Source organism: Phyllostomus discolor, chromosome 6, assembly GCF_004126475.2.
Source record: "Phyllostomus discolor isolate MPI-MPIP mPhyDis1 chromosome 6, mPhyDis1.pri.v3, whole genome shotgun sequence".
In the NCBI taxonomy this organism is placed as follows: Eukaryota; Metazoa; Chordata; class Mammalia; order Chiroptera; family Phyllostomidae; genus Phyllostomus; species Phyllostomus discolor.
This window is the reverse complement of record NC_040908.2, coordinates 21,555,986-21,575,456: the sequence shown is the minus strand read 5'-3', so window position 1 is coordinate 21,575,456 and position 19,471 is coordinate 21,555,986. Positions and strand designations below refer to the sequence as shown.

Genomic DNA, 19,471 nt, shown 5'->3' with positions numbered 1-19,471 from the left:
TGCAGTTTAGGGGAAACTTGCGGCAGGAGGGGCTGGGAGGCCGTGGTTAGTGCGCTTGCGCGATGTCAACCTTCTGCGCACGCGCTCTCCTCCCGTTTCCTGCTAGCCGGAGTGCGGGAGGCGGGGCATCCGGGTACCTTGGTGGCTGCTTGGGGCTGGAGCTCAGCTGATCGGCCCCTGCCAGACTAGGAGGTGAGGCCGCCTTATCTGCCGGCAAAGCCAGCACATTGACGTGCACACACTCCCCTGGCCCGGGAGGAAATTCGAATTCGTAAAGAACTTTTTCCTTTTTCCAACGCCGGACTCGATTCCGAGCCCGCGCCTCCAGGGGTTGACAGCCCGAGTGACTACCGAGGTCTGTGGCGGCCTGCTTCATTTTCCCCAGACCCTGCGCTGTGCCATGGACTTCAGAGGAGTCGTGTTAACCCAGATCTGCAGCGCGTGCAGCCTCTGCTGCCTGCGTTCTGGGACTGCCCGCGGATGTCCCTGAAGCTTTGGCCGGGGGAACCTGACTGTCCCCACCTCCTTGTTGTAGGAAGACTCTGGGGGACTTCCAGTGTGGGATCTTCCTGCTGGGACGTTTTGATATACTCCCAGGCAAGGTGCAGCAGGGGAGGGGTAAGGGTGCTGTGCACCCAGCAGTGGACAAGAAAAAAGGAGACTGGGTTGTCAGGCCGGGCTGGCGTTTGATCTTGCTGCTTCAGTTTTCCAACTTATGGAATGGGTTAATGACATGTGTTTCTGCTAGGCATATTTTTTTTTTCTGGAAAAAAAATGCCTCATTTGCAATGTTTATTTCAATCTTTTACCCCATTATTCTTCCTCACGAATCATTGCTTTCTTTCACTGTTTTGCACTCCTGTTTAAAATTTAGTTCTCAGGTTCTGCATCAAATGTTTCCTTCAGATGAAATGAGCAGTAAAGCTTGATTTCATTTCTTCGTGGTTACAATCATTATGCTGGACTTTTAACATACGAGTATTTTTTTAATTTTTTACTTTAAGGTGTGAATTTAAAACTTCAGTAATGGAGTTAGCCCACAGTTTATTGCTAAACGAAGAAGCTTTGGCTCAAATCACTGAAGCAAAGAGGCCAGTTTTTATCTTCGAATGGTTGCGATTTCTTGATAAAGTCTTGGTTGCTGCCAACAAGGTATGGTATTACTTTTTTTCCCCCCTCCAGTTAACACAGTCAAGAATATTATGTGTTCATGATTTGTGAGAAAGCATTTTTGGAAAGGTTGTGGGCCAGTTACGGATCTTGAGAATATTACACTGTAATAGGAATTTCTTTCTGTACCATTTTATTCTGTGGCAAAACCCAAACCTCCTTTAAATCCACCTTGTTACCTTATTCATGTCTGTACCTGGACAGCTGAGTGTGACTGGAGGACAACATGACTCTATGACTGCTGTCACTTTAAATACAGCATCTCCAGCTTCGGGTGGTCCCTCGGTGTTGTGTAGCAATCCCGATGTCTTCATTCGTCTCTCTAAGGAGTTAATAATAGGCTTTCCTTCTGTTTTCTTCATCCTGCATAGTCTATTTCATTATCTTTGTGTGGCTTTTCATTATCTGTGTGTTTTATTTTCTGTCTTTAAAATTAGATGCTTTCCTCACACATCTGATGCTCTTTGGTTGTCTACTTAATATAAGAGTGAGTAGTAAAAATGTTTTCTGGGTGGGGTGAAGTTTGTTAACTGCACTTCATCGTAGGCTAGTCTAGTTCTTTGAGGACCCCTTGATGCTAGTTCCATAGGGTTTTTTTGGCTATTCATTCCCCAGAGGAGACTGTTCTACTCTCGTGTTCTAGGGTGTGTGACTAGTTGTTCAGGTTCTAGGAACTGAGGGAGACGGCTGGGAACCTATACATTCAGTATGTAAACTTGCACTCAATCCCCATGTTCTCAGTGCCATTTCCCAGCGCACAGCTGTGCCTGGGCTCTGTAAGTCCAGAACACAGAGGAGGGAGATAGGGAGTCTTACAGCTTCTTAGAGTCTCAATCTTTCCCTCCACTTCTAGACATAGCTTTCCCATACATGCCTAGAGCCTCGAAACAGCAACAACAGACAACATGAGCTTTTAGAGGATTTTTTTGTTGTAAATTGGGTCTTTTCTCAGCTTTTCCTGTTGGGGACACTTGACTTCTATATTTTGCATTGATTCTTTTCCTCTTTCTTTATTCTTGTGGACTTTTGCCTTTTTGGGGGTTGCCCTTTAGTTTTAAAGAAGGCCTTTTAGTAAGGCTTCTTTAACTAGACGTTCCTATTTTCTCTTAAACCCCCTCCAGTTGGGCATTTGTTGCCTCTACTTCACTGAACAGCTCTTGTCCAGTCATTAGTATCTCAAATTGCCCAAACCAATGGGTCAGTATTCTGTATTAATGGACATAGTTGATCTTCTACCTGAAACACTTGGATATTTTTTATTTTGTTGTGAAAATGAGAAATACAAAAGAATATATACAAAGTTATCTAAGTTATGAAGCATAATAATAGGAACATCTATACACCCTCCATTCAAATTAAACAATTGATTTTTATTGTTACTGTGTATGCACATTGCATCCTATTTGTGGTTTCCAAAACACCATTTGTTTTTAGTTCTTTTCCTACTTCACTAGTTATTCCTCATTCCCATTTGTTAGTTGTTTCTCAGTCCTGGGCAGCCTTCTTTTTCTTTTTAAAAAAAATCTATCTATAAAGCCCTGGCTGGTGTAATTCAGTGGATTGAGCACTGGCCTGCAAACCAAAGGGTTGCTGGTTCGATTCCCTGTTGGGGCATATGCCTGGGTTGTGTGGGCCAGGTCCCCAATAGGGGGTGCACGAGAGGCAACCACACATTGATGTTTCTCTCCCTGTCTTTCTCCCTTCCTTCCCTCTGTCTAAAAGTAAATAAGTAAAAATCTTTAAAAAATGAAATAAAAATTTATTTTAAAAATCTATACTTACTCTTAGAGTGATATCTAATTTTAGATTTTTACTACAATCTATACAGTAATGACTCCAAGATATACCGTGAGACACTCTACCGCTTTATCTTGGCTATCTAAACAACATGTTATCAACTTGGCTATCAAAGTTAACATGTTCAAAACTGAATTCTTGACTTCCCCCTTCCAAACCTGTCCTTTCCCCAATGCTCTCCATTTCAGGAAATGCCCATTCCAGCCTTCTCATTGTGCAGGTCATAAACCTTATAGGCACTCTTGACTACTCTCTTACTCATCATATTCATTAGTGAATCTATCCACTAAATATAACCAGAATTAAATTACTTTTCATCATTGTTACCATCCTCATCTCTTATCTGGATTATTGCAAAAGCTTCCTAAGTGCTCACTGTGCTTCTGATACGTACCTTGTAAAGTATTCTTAGCTCAGTGGTCAGAATGAGCCTGCTAAAACATTTAGATCACTTCCTTCCTCTGCTTCAAGCCCTCAGAATAAAATATGGCACAATCAAGTCCCTTCTCTTCTAATTTCATCTCTTGCTACATCCTGTCTCTTATTCTGCTCCAGCCTAAATGGCCTTCTCACTGTCTTCAAGCATGTTAAACATGCTCCCTCCATGCCTTTACACAGCTCCCTCTGTGTGGAATATTCCCCTCTGAGATATTTGCATATCTCACACATTTACCTCTTTTTAGAGAGGCCTTTCCTCACTAATCAGCTTAAGGTAGTAAGCTCACTATTTATTCATTTAGTTGGCGAATTCTGTGTCTCCTCTCTAGCATGTAAATTCATGAGGGCATAGACTTGGTCTGTTGTGTTCACTGTTGCCTAGAATATTCATGCCTAGAATAGGGCATGGCATATAAATGCAGAATATACATTGAATGAATGAATGGATTTTTAGTATTGATTATGGGTAGATCTGAGTATTTTTTCTGTTTTCCTAGGGCTCCTTCAGAGTTTCTTTTGATTTCCTTCACTGACCTATAATGTTTTGGACTACTGACTTTGCTTTTCAAGGAGAGCTTATCTGGGTTCTAAGACATCAGTTGTCCGTGTGCCCAATATGTTATGTCCTTGGACTATGGTTTATTTCTTAGTGGGTTGGCATGAAAACTTGAGTCAGGAGTAGCCACTTTCATTGGCAACTAACTTTTGGCTATGGAGGGGAATGAAGGAGACTATTTGATGTAGCAATGAATGATTCATTTCTTACTGAACTCATCTTGAAAATTTTCATTTATGGTTTTATGCCTAAAGTAATATAGATTTGAATTATTAGAGTACCTTAACTATCTTTATTTTGACTAAAAGGCAACAAAAGTACATACAAGAAAAAAACTGGACAGAGACAGACTCATACAGGGTCTGGCACAAATAACGCCCTCTTTTTATTATAAAGTCATAAGCATGTAATTCTGTAACGTGATGATATCACACTCAAGCATACCATATGACATTTAGGTGAAATGTTCAAATTAAAACTATGAATTATTACACCCATTATTATTACCCTACCAACCATACTCAAGCAAGCCTTACTGCTGCTGGACCCTGTAGATGGAGAGCAGATGACAGCTAGTTGGGGGCAGAGGGCGGGGTTTAGAGGGTGGAAGGATTGAGCAAAAAGGAAAAAGCACTCATGGATATGACAACAGTGTGGTGACTGCTGGGGGGGAGGAGGCTATAAATGGTAATGGAAAAAATACAATAAAGATTAAATTTAAAAAGGAAAAAAAAGAAAAAAAACTGGTGTTCTTTATTTTCTTTTATAATAGACTGATGTTAAGGAAAAACAGAAAAAACTTGTTGAACAATTAACTGGATTAATAAGCAGTTCACCTGGACCACCTACGCGAAAATTGTTAGCTAAAAATCTTGCAGCCCTCTATAGCATTGGGGATACTTTCACTGTTTTTCAAACACTTGAAAAATGTAATGACATTATCAGAAGTAAAGATGACACTGCAGCCTATTTACCAACAAAATTGTGAGTACTTTGAGATTGACCGTTGAACATTTTTTGTGTAACTTGTCTTAAGAAGAGGCTGTTGATTTTAAAGACCTCCAGGTAGATTGGACCTGAGGCATGCTGCTGACAATAAAAGTTCCCCAAGCAGGTCTGGGAAGGGGTTTTCTTTCAGCATTGGCTCCATTGCCACTGGGACTTTCAGCAAACTACAGAGGATTGGTATAATGTCAGCAGTTTGCATTGGGGTGTTTTGGTAAATTTGGATGGAGATAATATTCTGGGCTGGGATGGAAACAAACATAAAGAATCTCCAGGTGATGGGATTGAGGCAGGAATGGGCAAACTATAGCCCACAGGCCAAATCCTGCTACCTCTTTTGTAAATAAAGTTTTGTTGGGATGCAGACATGTCTGTTCATTTAGGAAGTAGCTGCTTTTGTGCTATAATGACAGAATGGCAGAGTTGAGTACCATTTTGCCTGCAAGTTTGCTGACCCCTAGATCAAGAGCTTAACCCAGCTCCTAGCCCATGCTTGTGGTTTGGGTCAAGGGCAGACATTTTTGGAGCAAGTCTTAAAGATAATGGCTATTGGGACACATTCTGTGAAAGAGTTAAATAAACGCAAGTTACAGTACCAGGAGGAGTGCCGTGGGAGAAGAATAACACCTAAATAAGCTTAGCTGTGCCGTGAGGGAAGAGCATTGTCGAGGAACACCACTCAGAGAAGCATCAGCCAAAGTAGGTCAACCATCAAGGAAGGAAATGGGGAAGTTAATAAGGGGTAAAGATAGGAAGAGGGGAAGATGGCTGTGATAGGCCAGGGATCAGCCGAACTGTGAAAAGGGCCAGGTAGTAAATATTTTTGGCTTTGTGGACTATACATCTCTGTCAAAACTACTCACCTCTGCCACAGACAGTATGCAAATAAATGAGTACGGCTGTGTTCTTATAAAACGTCATTTAAAAAACAGGTGGTAGACTGGATGATGGGCCAGATTTAGTCTGCAGGCTGTAGTTTGCCTACCTACTCTCTAAAGAAACTTCTCATTGGAAACCAATATTATACCTTATTTACAGTACTTTTCAGAAAGACACAACATAGTGGAGGAAACAAGTTGTGAGGGGAAGATGAGTTCATTTCTGGGGGTGCTGATTTTGGAGTATTAGTGGGAATAGCTGAGTGACCGCATAGTAGGAAGTGAAAATCCTGGTCTGGATTTTAGAGAACTGAGTTGAGAATGTAGTTTTGGTGAGCAGAGAGTGGCAATTTGGGACGAGGCTGACCCCTTTGGTGTGGGTAAATTCACCTAGGAAGAGGGCACTACTGTTTGAGGACAGAAGGTGCCAAGGATAGAACAGGAGAGTGCCAACATTCAAGCGGCCAGGGCCAGCGTAGTGGCTTACAGAGGAAATGGGGAACTTATTCTGAACACTGAGTCTTTGGCCTGTTTTCAACGGCGTACATAAGTCCTGATCAAATTCAGTGTTGCTTGAGATAGATGTAGACCTCAAAAGTTTTAGAAGAGATTAGGGCATATTAGTGCTTTCCAGTTTATTTTGGAGTTTGACTATGTTGATGATTTTGATGATTTAGTTCTCTACCCCTTAGCAAATCCGCAAATATTTTGTAGTGATTTTGTAGTTCTGCTTAAGTAGAGTTTATTACATATTACATATCATTTGTATGTGTTTTCAGTGGATTAATGGTCTCTATTTAGGAATTTCCTAGTATATTCTGGCCATCTTTAGCTTTGTAATCAGCCTGGAGAGTATTGAAAAAACCATAGGATTTGGAGTCAAGAGGTGATGGTCAATTCCCTGATTTTACCGTCTCTTACACGTATGATAGTGAGCTAAGTTTCTCTCTACCTCAGAATGACTCACTGAGGACACATAGCTGCTGGGTGGCAAGCTCCAGGATTTCGGCACCCGTCTGCCAGACTCCCGTGTATACGCTCTTCACCTCTATGTTCTGCTCTGCCCTCTAAGCTAAACTCACAGTTATTCACGTGTTTACTGTTTACATGAGTGACGGTTGGGTGGTCTCCCCCTTCCTGAAGAGATAGGGTGCTGTTACATTTCTTCTTCTAGGCAGCCAAATGTCCCATAAAGCCATTTAGATTAAATTTTGCAAGTAATTGTTTACTATTATTTTTATATTAAGTAGCAATACAAAAATTATGATAAATTTCCTGTTTCAAGATTTACATTTCCATTGGCAGGATAAGAAATAGCTGAATAAAATGGTCAAGTCACAGTACAGTAAACAATATAATTTTGTCAAAAATGAGTGGTGGACATATATATAATGAGAGAAGAGAGGGATCTTTGTGGCTTGGCATAATTTGAGAAGTCTTCATAAAAGGAAAGCTTGGGTTTCTTTCCAAAGGATGGGTATAATTCATTATGTAAATATATATTTGTTCTCCTAACAAGAATACAATTTGATTAACCCGTAGTATTTGTTGTAATTATAAAGAATAAATGAGGTGTTTTTTAAAGTTGAAAATGAAGGTCTTCTAGCCAAAATTGTCCTGCATAAATATAAATTGATTTCTGAAAATGAGGAAAGTATTATTAACCTGAACAGTGACTAATGAAAATCCTACTTCTTACAGGGCTGCAGTGACTTGTATTGGGGCATTTTATGAAAAAATGGGGAGAATGCTAGGCAGTGCATTTCCAGAAACAGTAAATAATCTTTTGAAATCTCTGAAAAGTGCAGAGGTAAGTTTTACTACAAATATTATTTACATGTTCTGCTAGTGGCAGGAGTTAAATGTCATGTAAAAACATATGTTTGCCTTACACTGCTTAGCAGGGAGGTGATTTAAAATTACTTGCAAAAAAGGAAATTCTTGCCCCTTTTTAAAATGGATATTACCTCATCTTTTAGGGAATGGGAAAAGAATGCTTTTCTTTGACAAAGAAAAAGTGTACCTATCATTTTTTATTTAGCCTTATAATGTTTTTGCATTACCATTTTATTTTTTGTACTATAGCTATTAATGTATTAGTTTTCTAGGGTTGCCATAATAAATTACCACAGTCTGGGTGGTTCAAACAACAGAAATGTATTGTCTCACGGGTCTGGAGGCTAGAAGCCTGAAATCAAGGTGCCGGCAGGGCCATGCTCCCTCAGAAGCCCCTTGGGAAGAATCTTTGCTTGCCTTCTTAGCCTCTAGTGGTTACTGGCAGTCCTGGGCATTCCTTGGTATTCTTTGGTTTGTAGGTGCCTCCGTTCTTTTCTTCCCTTGTCACATGGTGCTGTCCCTTTGCACCTGTGTTCTGTGTCCAAAGTCTTCTTCTGAGGATACCGGTTATTGGATTAGGGTCAACCCTAATCCAATATGAACTCATCTTTACTTGATTTCATCTACAAAGACCTATTTCCAAATAAAATCATGCCAACAGGTAATTGCACTTAGGACTCGAACTAATCTTTTGGGCGGGGGGATGCTATTCGATCCACAGCAGCTAATATCAAGCAAAACTAGTTCTGTTTTGTCAGGTCAGTTTGTTATTGCTTCTGAAAATTCCTTGTCAACTGGAAGTTGCTCAAAACAGACTAAGCCCTGGACTCTCATAGTCTTAATTCCCTTATCTACAAAAGCTAAAGAGCTCTGGGAACTCTTTGTCTATTTGTTTATTTATTAAATAAGAGTTAAAGAGATATTGTCAGGCATTAGACATATAAAGATAAATAAGACGAGGTCCCTGCCAGCAATTAGCTTACAGTTTGGTGAAAGAGATATGTGTTTGAGTAAAAACACTAGAAACGTGAATCAAGCATGTAAGAGTATGAAAGTGAGTTTGAATTCCTCACAAGAAAATGAGGTCCTGGCATATCTGTGACAAAATTTTTAAATGTGTTGGATGTTTTCCTTATCTTTTAGATGGTTTACATTACTTCTTAACTGCTTTTTACCTAACCTTTCACATTCTGAAAGTTTCGATCCTTGAGATCTCATACTAAGCCTTTTGATTTTGTCTTTATATTTTCATTATATTTTACTTCAACAGGTCATGGAAACAACATCAGGTTACTTGTTGTAACCTTTCTCAGAAAGATACTATTTAATTGAACTTAGTAATTATTTTTTCCTTTCAGGTACTCTCTAGAATACTTAATTTTTTTTTTATTACTTACTATGTACAATTTAGAGTAAGAGCATTAGGCCCAGAGAACTTTTGTGTTTGGTATGTTGTTGTTTAAACGTAGAATTTGCTTTACAGCATAGTTTTTAAGTTTTCTTTATGTTTGAGTCTAGTCTCAAGGGCGAAGTGAAATCTTAATGAGTCTACAGAAAGTTCTAAACGGACTGGGTGGTGCAGCCGCTTCTTCTCATCGTGATATTTACAAGAATGCCAGGTCCCTCTTGACTGACAGGTCGATGGCGGTTCGCTGTGCAGTTGCCAAGGTTGGTACTAGACCCGTTGATCATGCTCTGTATTCTGCCTATTCTTTTAAAGTGTTAAAGTATGGTGGCACACCTTTTATCCCCATATATTATTTTCATTTCATTCAGTATAAATGGAATCATGTAGTATGTGCTCTTTTTTGGAGGGAGTCTTGAAAATTAAGGTTTCCTAGCCAAAAGTGTCCTGCACAAATATAAATTGATTTCTGAAAATGAGAAAAGTGTTATTAACCTGAACAATGACTAATGAAAATCCCACTTCTTACAGGGCTGCAGTGACTTGTACTGGAGCTAAATACGAAAGCTAAATACTTAGCATACTTATTTTGAAATACATCTATGTTGACACATGTTTATTTAATAGTTTATTGTTTTTTATTGCTAAGTAGTATTTCATTATATTTCACAATTTGTTTATTCCTTCACCTATAATAGACATTTGGGTTGCTTCTAGTTTGAACTATTACAAAAAAAGCTGTTACAAGTTTTTGTATGGATGCATGCTTTTTATTTCACATGAGTAAATATCTAGGAGTAGAATGGCTAGATTGTATTGTAGATTTATGTTTAACTTTTAGAAAATTGTCAGTTATTTTCTGAAATACTTGTACCATTCCAATTTCCCCTCATCCTCACCAACATTTGGTATTCTAGTCATTCTAATTCTAGCCCTTATAGGTATGTACAGGTATCTCATTGTGGCTTTAATTTGCACCTCCCTAATGACTAATGATGAGCATATTTTTAGAGGCTTATATACCATCAATATCTTCTTTGATGCAGAGACTATTAAAAACTTTTATACATTGTTTTATTGAATTGTTTTCTAATTATTAAGTTTTGAAGGGTACATTATAGGTTCTTTATATTTTCCTGTATCAGATACATTATTTGCAAATATTTTCTCCCAGTCTACAGCTTGTCTTTTCACTCTCTAAATTATGCCTTTCTAAACAGAGAAGTTTTGAATTTTGTTAAAGTTCATTTTATCAGATTATTTTTGGTGTTGTTACTAAGAAAACTTTCCCTAACCCACAGCTTCACCTGTGTTTCCTTCTTAAAGTTTTATAATCAATATATTATTTATTGAGTTAATTTTTATATAATGTAAGTTATGAATCAGTTCTTTTTTTGCATGTGGATATTCCCTATTCTAGTACAATGTTGAAAAGACGATCTTTGCTTCATGACTTGCCTTTCCACGTTTGTTGCAAATCTGTTGTTCGTATAAATGCAGGTCTATTTTTAGATCTTTATTATGTGTCATTATGTATCTTGATGTCAGTAACACTTTCTTGATTATTGTAACTTTACAATAGGTCTTAAATCCAGCGGTATCAGCTCTCCAACTTTTTCTTTCTCAAAATACTTTTGGTTATTCTAGATCCTTTGCATTTCCATATGAATTTTAACTTACCAATTTCTATAAAAATAGCATCCTGGGATTTTGATTCAGGTTGAATTGAAAATATAGCTCAATTTACAGAAAGTTGACAGCTTACAGTATTGTCTTCCAACCCATGACATATCTCTCATTCATTTAGGTCTTCTTTGATTTCCCTTAGCAACATTTTGTGGTTTTCAGTGTACAGGTTTTGTATATCTTTTGTGAGATTTATCCTTAAGTATTTCATATTTTTATACTATTTTAAATAGTATTGATTTAAAACTTTCTGAAATTTCACCCTGGCTGGTGTAGCTCAGTGGACTGAGCGTGGGCTGCAAACCAAAGGGTTGCTGGTTCAGTTCCCAGTCGGGGCACGTGCCTGGGTTGTGGGCCAGGTCCCTAGTTAAGGGGTGTCCGAGGGGCAGCCACACATTGATGCTTTTCTCCTTCTCTTTCTCTTTCCCTTCTCCCTATACATAAATAAATAGATAGATAGATAAATAAATGGAAAAATAAAACTTTAAAAAATTTCTAATGGTTTATTAGTAACATATAGTAAAACAGTTGGTTTTTGAACATTGATCTTATATTCACCAACCTTGCTAAACTGATCAGATTTTTTAACAGAGTCTGTCAGATGGTCTATGTAGATAATCATGTTTTGTATGAATAAAGACAGTTTTAACTCTTTTCCAATCTGGATACCTTTTATTTATATTTCTTTTCTTATTCCACTGACTGGCTGGATCCTTCAGTACAGTATTGAATAGAAAACATGAGGACAGACATCATTTCTTGTTCCAGATCCCTAGGGGAAGACATTCAGTCCTTCACCATTAATGCCAACACCGTTCGTTGAAGAGGCTATCTTTACCCCATTGTATGCTCATGCCTGCTTTGTCAAATACTAATCGACCGTAGAGTCTTAGGTTTATTTCTGGGCTCTCTGTTGTGTTCCACTGATCTAAGGATCACTATCCTTTATAACTCCTGATGTTCAATGTCTTCAAAACTGTGGTTTCATATATTTTGTCAGATGTAGTTTGATTCTTTCAGGAGAATAAATCTGGTTCTTTTTACTCCATCTGTGGAAGTGTAAGTTTTAGGATTTAATTTACTTTTCTTTTTTTTAAATTACAGTGTCTACTCGAACTACAGAATGAAGCTGTGTTCATGTGGACTGCTGAACTGGAAAACATAGCCACTCTCTGCTTTAAGGCTTTGGAAAACTCAAACTATGGAGTACGAGTGGCAGTGTCTAAACTCTTAGGGACAGTCATGGCTACGGCATTGATGCCAAAACAAGCAACAGGTACCATTGTTTGCCACCCCCTGATCTAGACTGTAACAGACAGTTGAAAGTATATGGAATGGTTCCGTCTAAATGGGTTACTACTTACAGGCAAATCACTTTGAAGGATTTAAATTGTTAGGTAGTTGTCTACTTCTTCATAAAATTAAAGTACCCAAATGACATTTTTCTTGATATAGTCAAGACATTTTTTTATGATGATAATGTACAAGATACTATGTAGCAAGTACATTAGACATATAAGCCAGTAATATTTATGAGAGATTTTGTATTATGTTCAAGGGATTGGAATCTGGCACTTTATATGCTTTCTTACTTTAAATCTCTGATGACTGGGTCCCCATTTGTAGCATAGTATCGGTTTTCATTTGTTCCTTTACTATGATTGTAAGCAGAATCAGAGGCAGCAATGACTTTTCATGTGACTTCTCCTGTGCCTCACAGTTTCATAGGCTTCGGGGACAGAGTGGGTGCACGCTGAGCAGACCGGCTCTGCTCTTGTCCCCACCGCTACTCCATCTCTGCCTGGCAGAAGGAGAATCAGGTGTTCTGGAGCCAAGTCCTAACTCCTAGCTTTATTAGCTGTGAAACCCCCAGCTTTGTCTTCTTCATCTTTAATAATAATTATTTCAATCTGTGAATAAGATGATGACAGGTAACATGTATTAAGTGCTGTGTGCCAGACATTGATTTAAGCACATAACGGAATTGTTTATTTAATCTTCACAAATGCCCTATGAATTGTAAGTACTGTTGTTATTCCCATTTTATAAACAAGAAAATTGAAGTTTAGAGAGGTTGCATAATTTGTGTTCTACTAAGTATTGATATTAAGTGTCAGAGCTGCAATTAAAACCCAGGCAGTCAAATTCTAAAGCCTACATAATTGGTCGTGAGCTTTATGTCTCTCCCATGGAATTCTTGTGAAGATTCTGTTTCCTATCGCATGTGAAAGAACTTCATAAAATGTGAACCTGTATGCTAGGGATGGCAAGTCGGTTGTAGTTAGTGACTTTGTAATGCATCGGTAACTGTTGTAGAGGAAGCATGGCCTTAACAGAGTCTCTTCATGTCTGCTTCAGCTTTGAGAACGAGGCTGTCTGTGGTCAGGGAGCAGCATCTGCTGGGGGCATGCTCTGTCCTTGTCGTGTCACACATATCCAGGTTACATCGTTACTAGACTTTTGTCATAGGTTTAGTGAGCTGACTTTAATTGCTAGTTTCCTCTGTTCTTCGTAGCATTTCTGCTACAAACTGAATTTATTTTTACAAGTACATTGTAAATTTTAAAATAATAGGAAAATTAAATGACCTTTTCTCCTTTGTGGTAATTGAGGTATGCTAAAATGTAATTACTTGAATTTTAAAGCTGGATTATTAGAAAATATTATTTAACTAATAACAAAGTATATTTATTTATACATTTACTTTTTTTCCTGAAAGTAATGCGCCAGAATGTGAAGCGAGCAACTTTTGATGAAGTCTTAGAACTCATGGCCACAGGATTTCTACGTGGAGGGTCAGGCTTCTTAAAGAGTGGAGGAGAAATGTTAAAGGTCGGAGGGTCTGTGAATCGCGAAGTGAGGGTTGGAGTCACACAGGTTTGTAATACATACTTATGAAAGAATTCTGTTCTTAACACTTACAGAAATTCACAGAACACTCTTACTAAGTAATAGTGCACACAAAGATTTTTTGATATTGTCTGATTTATTTCAAAAACATTTCTTTTATCAAATGAATGAATTACATTTAAACTTCAAATTACATGCTTGCTGGAAAGGTAGATACTTAGTGATATATAAATAAGCCTGCGTGTACTATGATTATATAAATATCTAACAATTTTTTCAAAACTTACTTTTTAGAAAATCAGATGTGAAATAATTCAGTTGTAATTGAAATGTTATTTATGTAGCTGGAGGCATTTAGATTTTAATTTTGTTCAATGATCCTGTAGCTAAAAGTATTGTTTAATATTTTGGCTTCCCATAATCACCAATTGGATTAATCACCAATGTAATTCTGAAAGTAAATCTGACCTGGAATTATAATTTTAGAGTAGTAATTAATACCAAATAAGATGCTATAATTATGATCTAATAATTAATGCCTAATAAGATGAAATGTTTCTTTGTGATTTTAGTCGAAAGCATTTCAATTATTTCTTATTCCTGAAGTGAGTGTAAACAGAAGTAACCATTTTTATCTTAAAGTCAAAAGCAAGTGATTTGTAGCTCTATGTCTATATTTTTCTTATTCTTCATAACCAGGATGGATTCAGCTTTTCTCCTTTATACTCTCTGTTCTTCATGAAGCTATTGTCTTAAATACTTTTAAGTCAAAGATAATTCTACCAGTAATTCCTATGCTAGAAATACTAAAAAGGTCTCATTATTTAAATTTTCTCTATTGTAATCTTGAATATAATTCATTTGCATGCTATTATCACTTATTTCTGTGGTTGCTTTATCTGTCATTTCAGTTCAGTTATATACATTTATTTGTATACATTAAGTCGTACCTTAATCTGTTTATAGGCATATGTTGTTTTTGTCACAACACTGGGTGGTCAGTGGTTGGAGCGTAGCTTTGCTACATTCTTGTCCCACGTGCTGGATCTGGTTTCCCACCCTCGGGCAACGCAAACGCATGTAGAGGCTGTGTACTCAAGACGGTGTGTCTCCTTTATTCTGAGGGCTACTGTGGGCAGTTTGCTGGGTGAAAAAGCCCAGATTGCAGCTGCCAAAGAAATTTGCCAAGCTATTGGAAAACAAATGAAAGCAGTAGGTAAGGACTGATGTAATAATGCTGTTGACGCTAATAGTCATTTAGTTCTTTATTGTTATTCTCAATAGATACTAACAGATCTGATTAGTTTATACTTTTTATTTCAGGCAGTGTTTTGATAGTCATTTTTGTCGAGTACTCTTATTTGATATTAAAGGAACATAAACTTTTAGTGAATAAATTTACAAGTAGTTTAGTTATAGTTTTTGTTGTTTATACCTTACTTAGCAAATCATTTTTAAAATGTACAGGGCTAACTGAAAATTATAAATTGTGAATTAAAGGGTGTTTAAATTAATGAGGTATATAAGTCTTTAGATATGTTAACTGGCAATACATCCTAGGTTTACAGCCTAAAATATATTTGTACATTGGTTCACTGAAGAAATGTTTTAGTTCCAGAAACACTGCCAAATGGTGATAGTAAAATAGTGAACCAGATACAGATAACTGCTTTTCAGGCAGCTTATAGACTAGCAATCAAAGAGTTCATGTATTTTAAGTCCGGGACTATCTTACAAAAAAGAGGTATTTAATTAGAGTACATAATGTATTCTAATGTATGTAGAGTACAATCTGTTGTATTCTATTATTCTATATTATAAACTTTGTAGTATATTAATTCATAATGAATGCAAAAAGAGGAAGAAAGTTATACTATCATTTGAGTTATTAATCTTAAGGATATAGATTAGCCATTTGATTAAAAAATCCTAAAAACAATCAAATACAGTGCCATATATATCTGTAATTTATGAGGCAGTATGTATTCTCAGTTAGTAATTTGAAAAGGGATGTACAGCTGTATTATCTTAAATATATATCAAGTTGGGTAGAAGTTAAAAGGTGAGGGGAGAGGGCACAAAGCTAATGGGGACTTTGAGAAACATTCTAGTCAGAAGTTCTAAAGCCACTTTCTTTATAAATCCATATTCTGGTCAGCAGTTTGACAATACTATGATACCAATATATTACAGTACTTGAAAGTAGCAGTAATAATAAGAAGTAACAATAATAGCTACTAACATTTATTAAGTGTGTGTTGGGGGCAGCATTGTGCTAAATTCTTCATATGCATTGACTGTTTGAACATGACAGTACTCTTCGGAATAGGCACTTAGTCCTTAGGGTGAGTGTCTTGTCCAATGCTGTACAGCTAACATGACTGGTGGAACTGGGGTTTGAACCAAGTCTTCTTTCTCTAAACTCTGTGCTTTAGTACCCTACAGTTCATTGCTGCTTGCTAAAATTAGGCACTGTCCTAGAGCAGACAAAAAATCTCAGTATACATGTATTTAAGCATTACCATGAAGTCATTAAATAAGGTTTTTAGGTTACTTCACTATTAGTTACACAGATTTTCTGCTGAGAAATAACTGCAGGCAGACATCAGTTGGGATGATGTAAGAATGTCATTGTGGAGATCAAGAAAATTGTATCACGGTTTAACTCACACTCATCAAGCACACGATTCTGTATTTCCAGAAGCGGTGGTGAATGACACTAGTGGTGAGAACAAGTCCGGAGCAGCAGACGTCGCAGCCAGCCAGCACGTGATGGTCTGCGCCCTGCAGGAGCTCGGGAGCCTGGTGCAGAGCCTCAGCGCCACCGCCTCCCCTCTGATTCAGGAAGCTTCTATAGGTGTGGCAATCCAGTTACTGGCTGATATATTTTCTCACTGTTTTTAAAAGTTATGGGTATAATTGATATTTAATGCCTGGTCAGTTGCTTGTCATGAAATTAGCAGTTTAGATTGTTCATTGTTGAGTTTTATTTAATTTAAAATTCACTGTGATAGTCTTGAATTAAATGGTGAAATAAAGTTTGGGGAGACAAATCAAAAAAGTCGATGACTAAAATTTGTTGAATAATTTTACATCAACACATATTTTATTGAATATAGTTATACTATGTTCTTTGTAGAAAATGTTATTTTAAAGTACTCTGCTGTTTATGAGATAATGTATATGCTTTTGGCAAAGTTCTGAAAGTATCTGTGTGAAACCATAATAATTTTAATTATTGTGTTGTATTGGTTGGCCAGAAAGTTTGTTTAATTTTTTCTATATAAGGGCTGTAGTAGTGCTTAGTTGTTTTTAACTTCATTCAAAACGATTTTGTTAGATTGTATTGTGACAGCTGTCATATCAGCATGCATATAAAAAAGATCAAAATTGGTGAAATTTTGTACAAGTTTATTTTATTTAATCTTTATTGTATTTTTTTCCATTACCATAGTCCCCTTATACTCCCCTACCCCCAGCAATCACCATACTATTGTTCATGTCCATGAGTCCTTTTTCCTTTTTGCTCAGCCCCTCCACCCTCTAACCTCCCCCCACAGCTGCCATCCTGCTCTCCATCTGTGAGTCTGCCCCCATTTTCCTTGTTAGTTCAGTTTGTTCATTAGATTTCACATATGAGTGAAATCATGTGGTATTTGTCTTTTTCTAACTGGCTTATTTCACATAGTATAATGTAATCCAGGTCCATCTACACTTCACAAAGGGTAAAATTTTTCTTTTTTATGGACAAGTAGTGTTTCATTGTGCAAATGTCCCATAGTAGTTTTATCTACTCATCTACTGATGGACACTTGGGCTGCTTTCATGTCTTGGCAATTATAAATAATGCTGCAGTGAACATGGGGATGCTTATAATTTTTTTGAATTAATGTTTTGGATTTCTTCAGATATATTTCCAAAAGTGGGATAGCTGGGTCAGAAGGCAGATCCAATTTTAATTTTTGGAGGTAACTCCATACTGCTTTCCACAGTGGTGTGCAGCCATTTTAATATTGAAGGTAGAAGAAGATACGCAACATCTTCAGCATATTATGCTGTGTTATTTAAAGAAAGGTAATAAAACACAACTGAAATGTCAGAAAGGATTTTTGCAGTATATGAGAACCTGCTGTGACTGATGGAATGTGTCAAAAGTGGCTTGTGAAGTTTCTTGGTACTATTGACATTTTGGCCAAATAATTCTTTGCTGTGTGGCTGTTTTATTCATTGGAAGATGTTTAGCAGCACCCCTGGCCTCTACCCCCTAGAAGCAGGAGATAACCAACATACTTAGGATATCCAAATCAATCAAGTTATTGGTAAAAATGAAAAATGTGTCTTTCATTTTACAGAAAAAACTAAATGGACTTTTTGGCCAACCTAATACGTAGTCTTTCAGTTCATGAAATCCTTTGACTTCATTAAAAAGTAATATTTTGAGTATTTTTTTTATTAGGACTTTTGGAGACTGTGACTTCTGTGCTGCTTCATCCAAGTATAGCTGCTCGGCTTGCTGCTGCATGGTGTTTGCGCTGTGTGGCTGTGGCATTACCTTTCCAGTTGACACCGTTTCTAGACAGGTGTGCCGAACGGCTCAACAACTTGAAAACTTCACCAGAAGCTGTTAGTGGATACAGTTTTGCAATGGCTGCGTTGCTGGGTGGAGTTCATCAGTGCCCATTGGGCATTCCTCATGCCAAGGGAAAGGTAGGGAGAGATCCTAGACTTGCAGGCACTATCATATGGGCTTTAGTTTTTATTGGAACACCTTCTGTGTTTAATGTTGAACTAGGTGATCAGGAGACAGACCACAGACCTACGATGATAATATAAAACAATGTTCTGCTAATACAGAGTTGACAGACCCTAATTAAAATTTGACATTTAATTCTGATATAGGATAATAAATAGAATTTGTTTGGGTATAGTATACTTTATAATTTATTTTAGAGAAAAAACCCTAAATAATACCATTATTTAGAAATAAGAGCTTTCAGCTTTTAGAAATAAAATTCACACTGCTGTATTAAAAAATGTCAGGAGAATATGCTATTGCCATATTTAGCATTTTGATAATAAAAATTGAGTGAGTTTATGCATCAGTTACTTTTTTTTGATTTCTATTGTATGTCCTACTACCATCAGGTTTTCTTCTCAGGAATATTAAATATTTTTATAAATATTATTTGCAACTCTATATGGGCAGATTGGGGCTAGATTTTAACTTCCTTTTGCCCTGGGTCATTAGGCCTGTGTCCATTCATTTCTGTGAGCTCCATAGCTACTGCTTGAGCCTAGGCATCCATCTCCCTTTGCCATGTAATTATCTTTGCTCAGGCTAATCTCTTACAATAGAATTTTGTCCACCTTCTTGTTCCTTCACCTGAACCAAACTTACCTATTTGTTTAGAGGCCCAGTTCAAGTTCCACCTCTTTTGTGAAATCTCTTCAAAACTCTTCAGTCTTTGGTAGCCTTTTTGACCACTACCACCTCTGTACACTATTTGTCATTTCATCATGTGCTGCTTGTTTCATCCCATTTTTCCTATGTCTTCTCTATGTCAGCTAAGCACCATAAGATTAGCTAAATGGCAGTTTCATAATAGGACTTCATTATGATAGCGCATAATAGCACTTCAAATGTTTTATATAGGATAGTAGTGCCAGTAATAATAATAATAATAATAGTAATATTTGTAATGTGGTTACATGGACCAGCACTGTTCTGAGTGCTTTCCTGCGTTAATTTATTTAATCCTGAAAACAGTGAAGTAGGCACTTTTATTCCTGTGTGGCCAGTGAGGGACCTGAGGCAGGGACGTTCACTTGTCCGAGGCCAGAAAGCAGGAA

At 37.3% G+C, this 19,471-nt stretch overlaps 1 protein-coding gene across 4 annotated transcripts in view; it reads left to right on the top strand.

The window, feature by feature from the left end:
* Positions 1 to 19,471, top strand: part of HEATR5B (HEAT repeat containing 5B) — an 80,419-nt gene that overhangs the window by 9,265 nt on the left and 51,683 nt on the right. For 2 of the 4 annotated variants that reach the window (XM_036027858.1, XM_036027857.1), the window contains exons 1-10: positions 92 to 192; positions 1,005 to 1,152; positions 4,734 to 4,945; positions 7,546 to 7,654; positions 9,199 to 9,348; positions 11,876 to 12,047; positions 13,491 to 13,648; positions 14,588 to 14,837; positions 16,323 to 16,478; positions 18,078 to 18,328. In XM_036027858.1, coding sequence (XP_035883751.1) covers positions 1,027 to 1,152; positions 4,734 to 4,945; positions 7,546 to 7,654; positions 9,199 to 9,348; positions 11,876 to 12,047; positions 13,491 to 13,648; positions 14,588 to 14,837; positions 16,323 to 16,478; positions 18,078 to 18,328 — 1,584 coding nt within the window. In that variant the 5' untranslated portion in view covers positions 92 to 192; positions 1,005 to 1,026. Of the gene's footprint in view, positions 1 to 91; positions 193 to 1,004; positions 1,153 to 4,733; positions 4,946 to 7,545; positions 7,655 to 9,198; positions 9,349 to 11,875; positions 12,048 to 13,490; positions 13,649 to 14,587; positions 14,838 to 16,322; positions 16,479 to 18,077; positions 18,329 to 19,471 lie in introns of those variants that run through there. The other 2 variants (XM_028514504.2, XM_036027856.1) reach the window with 2 other exon arrangements.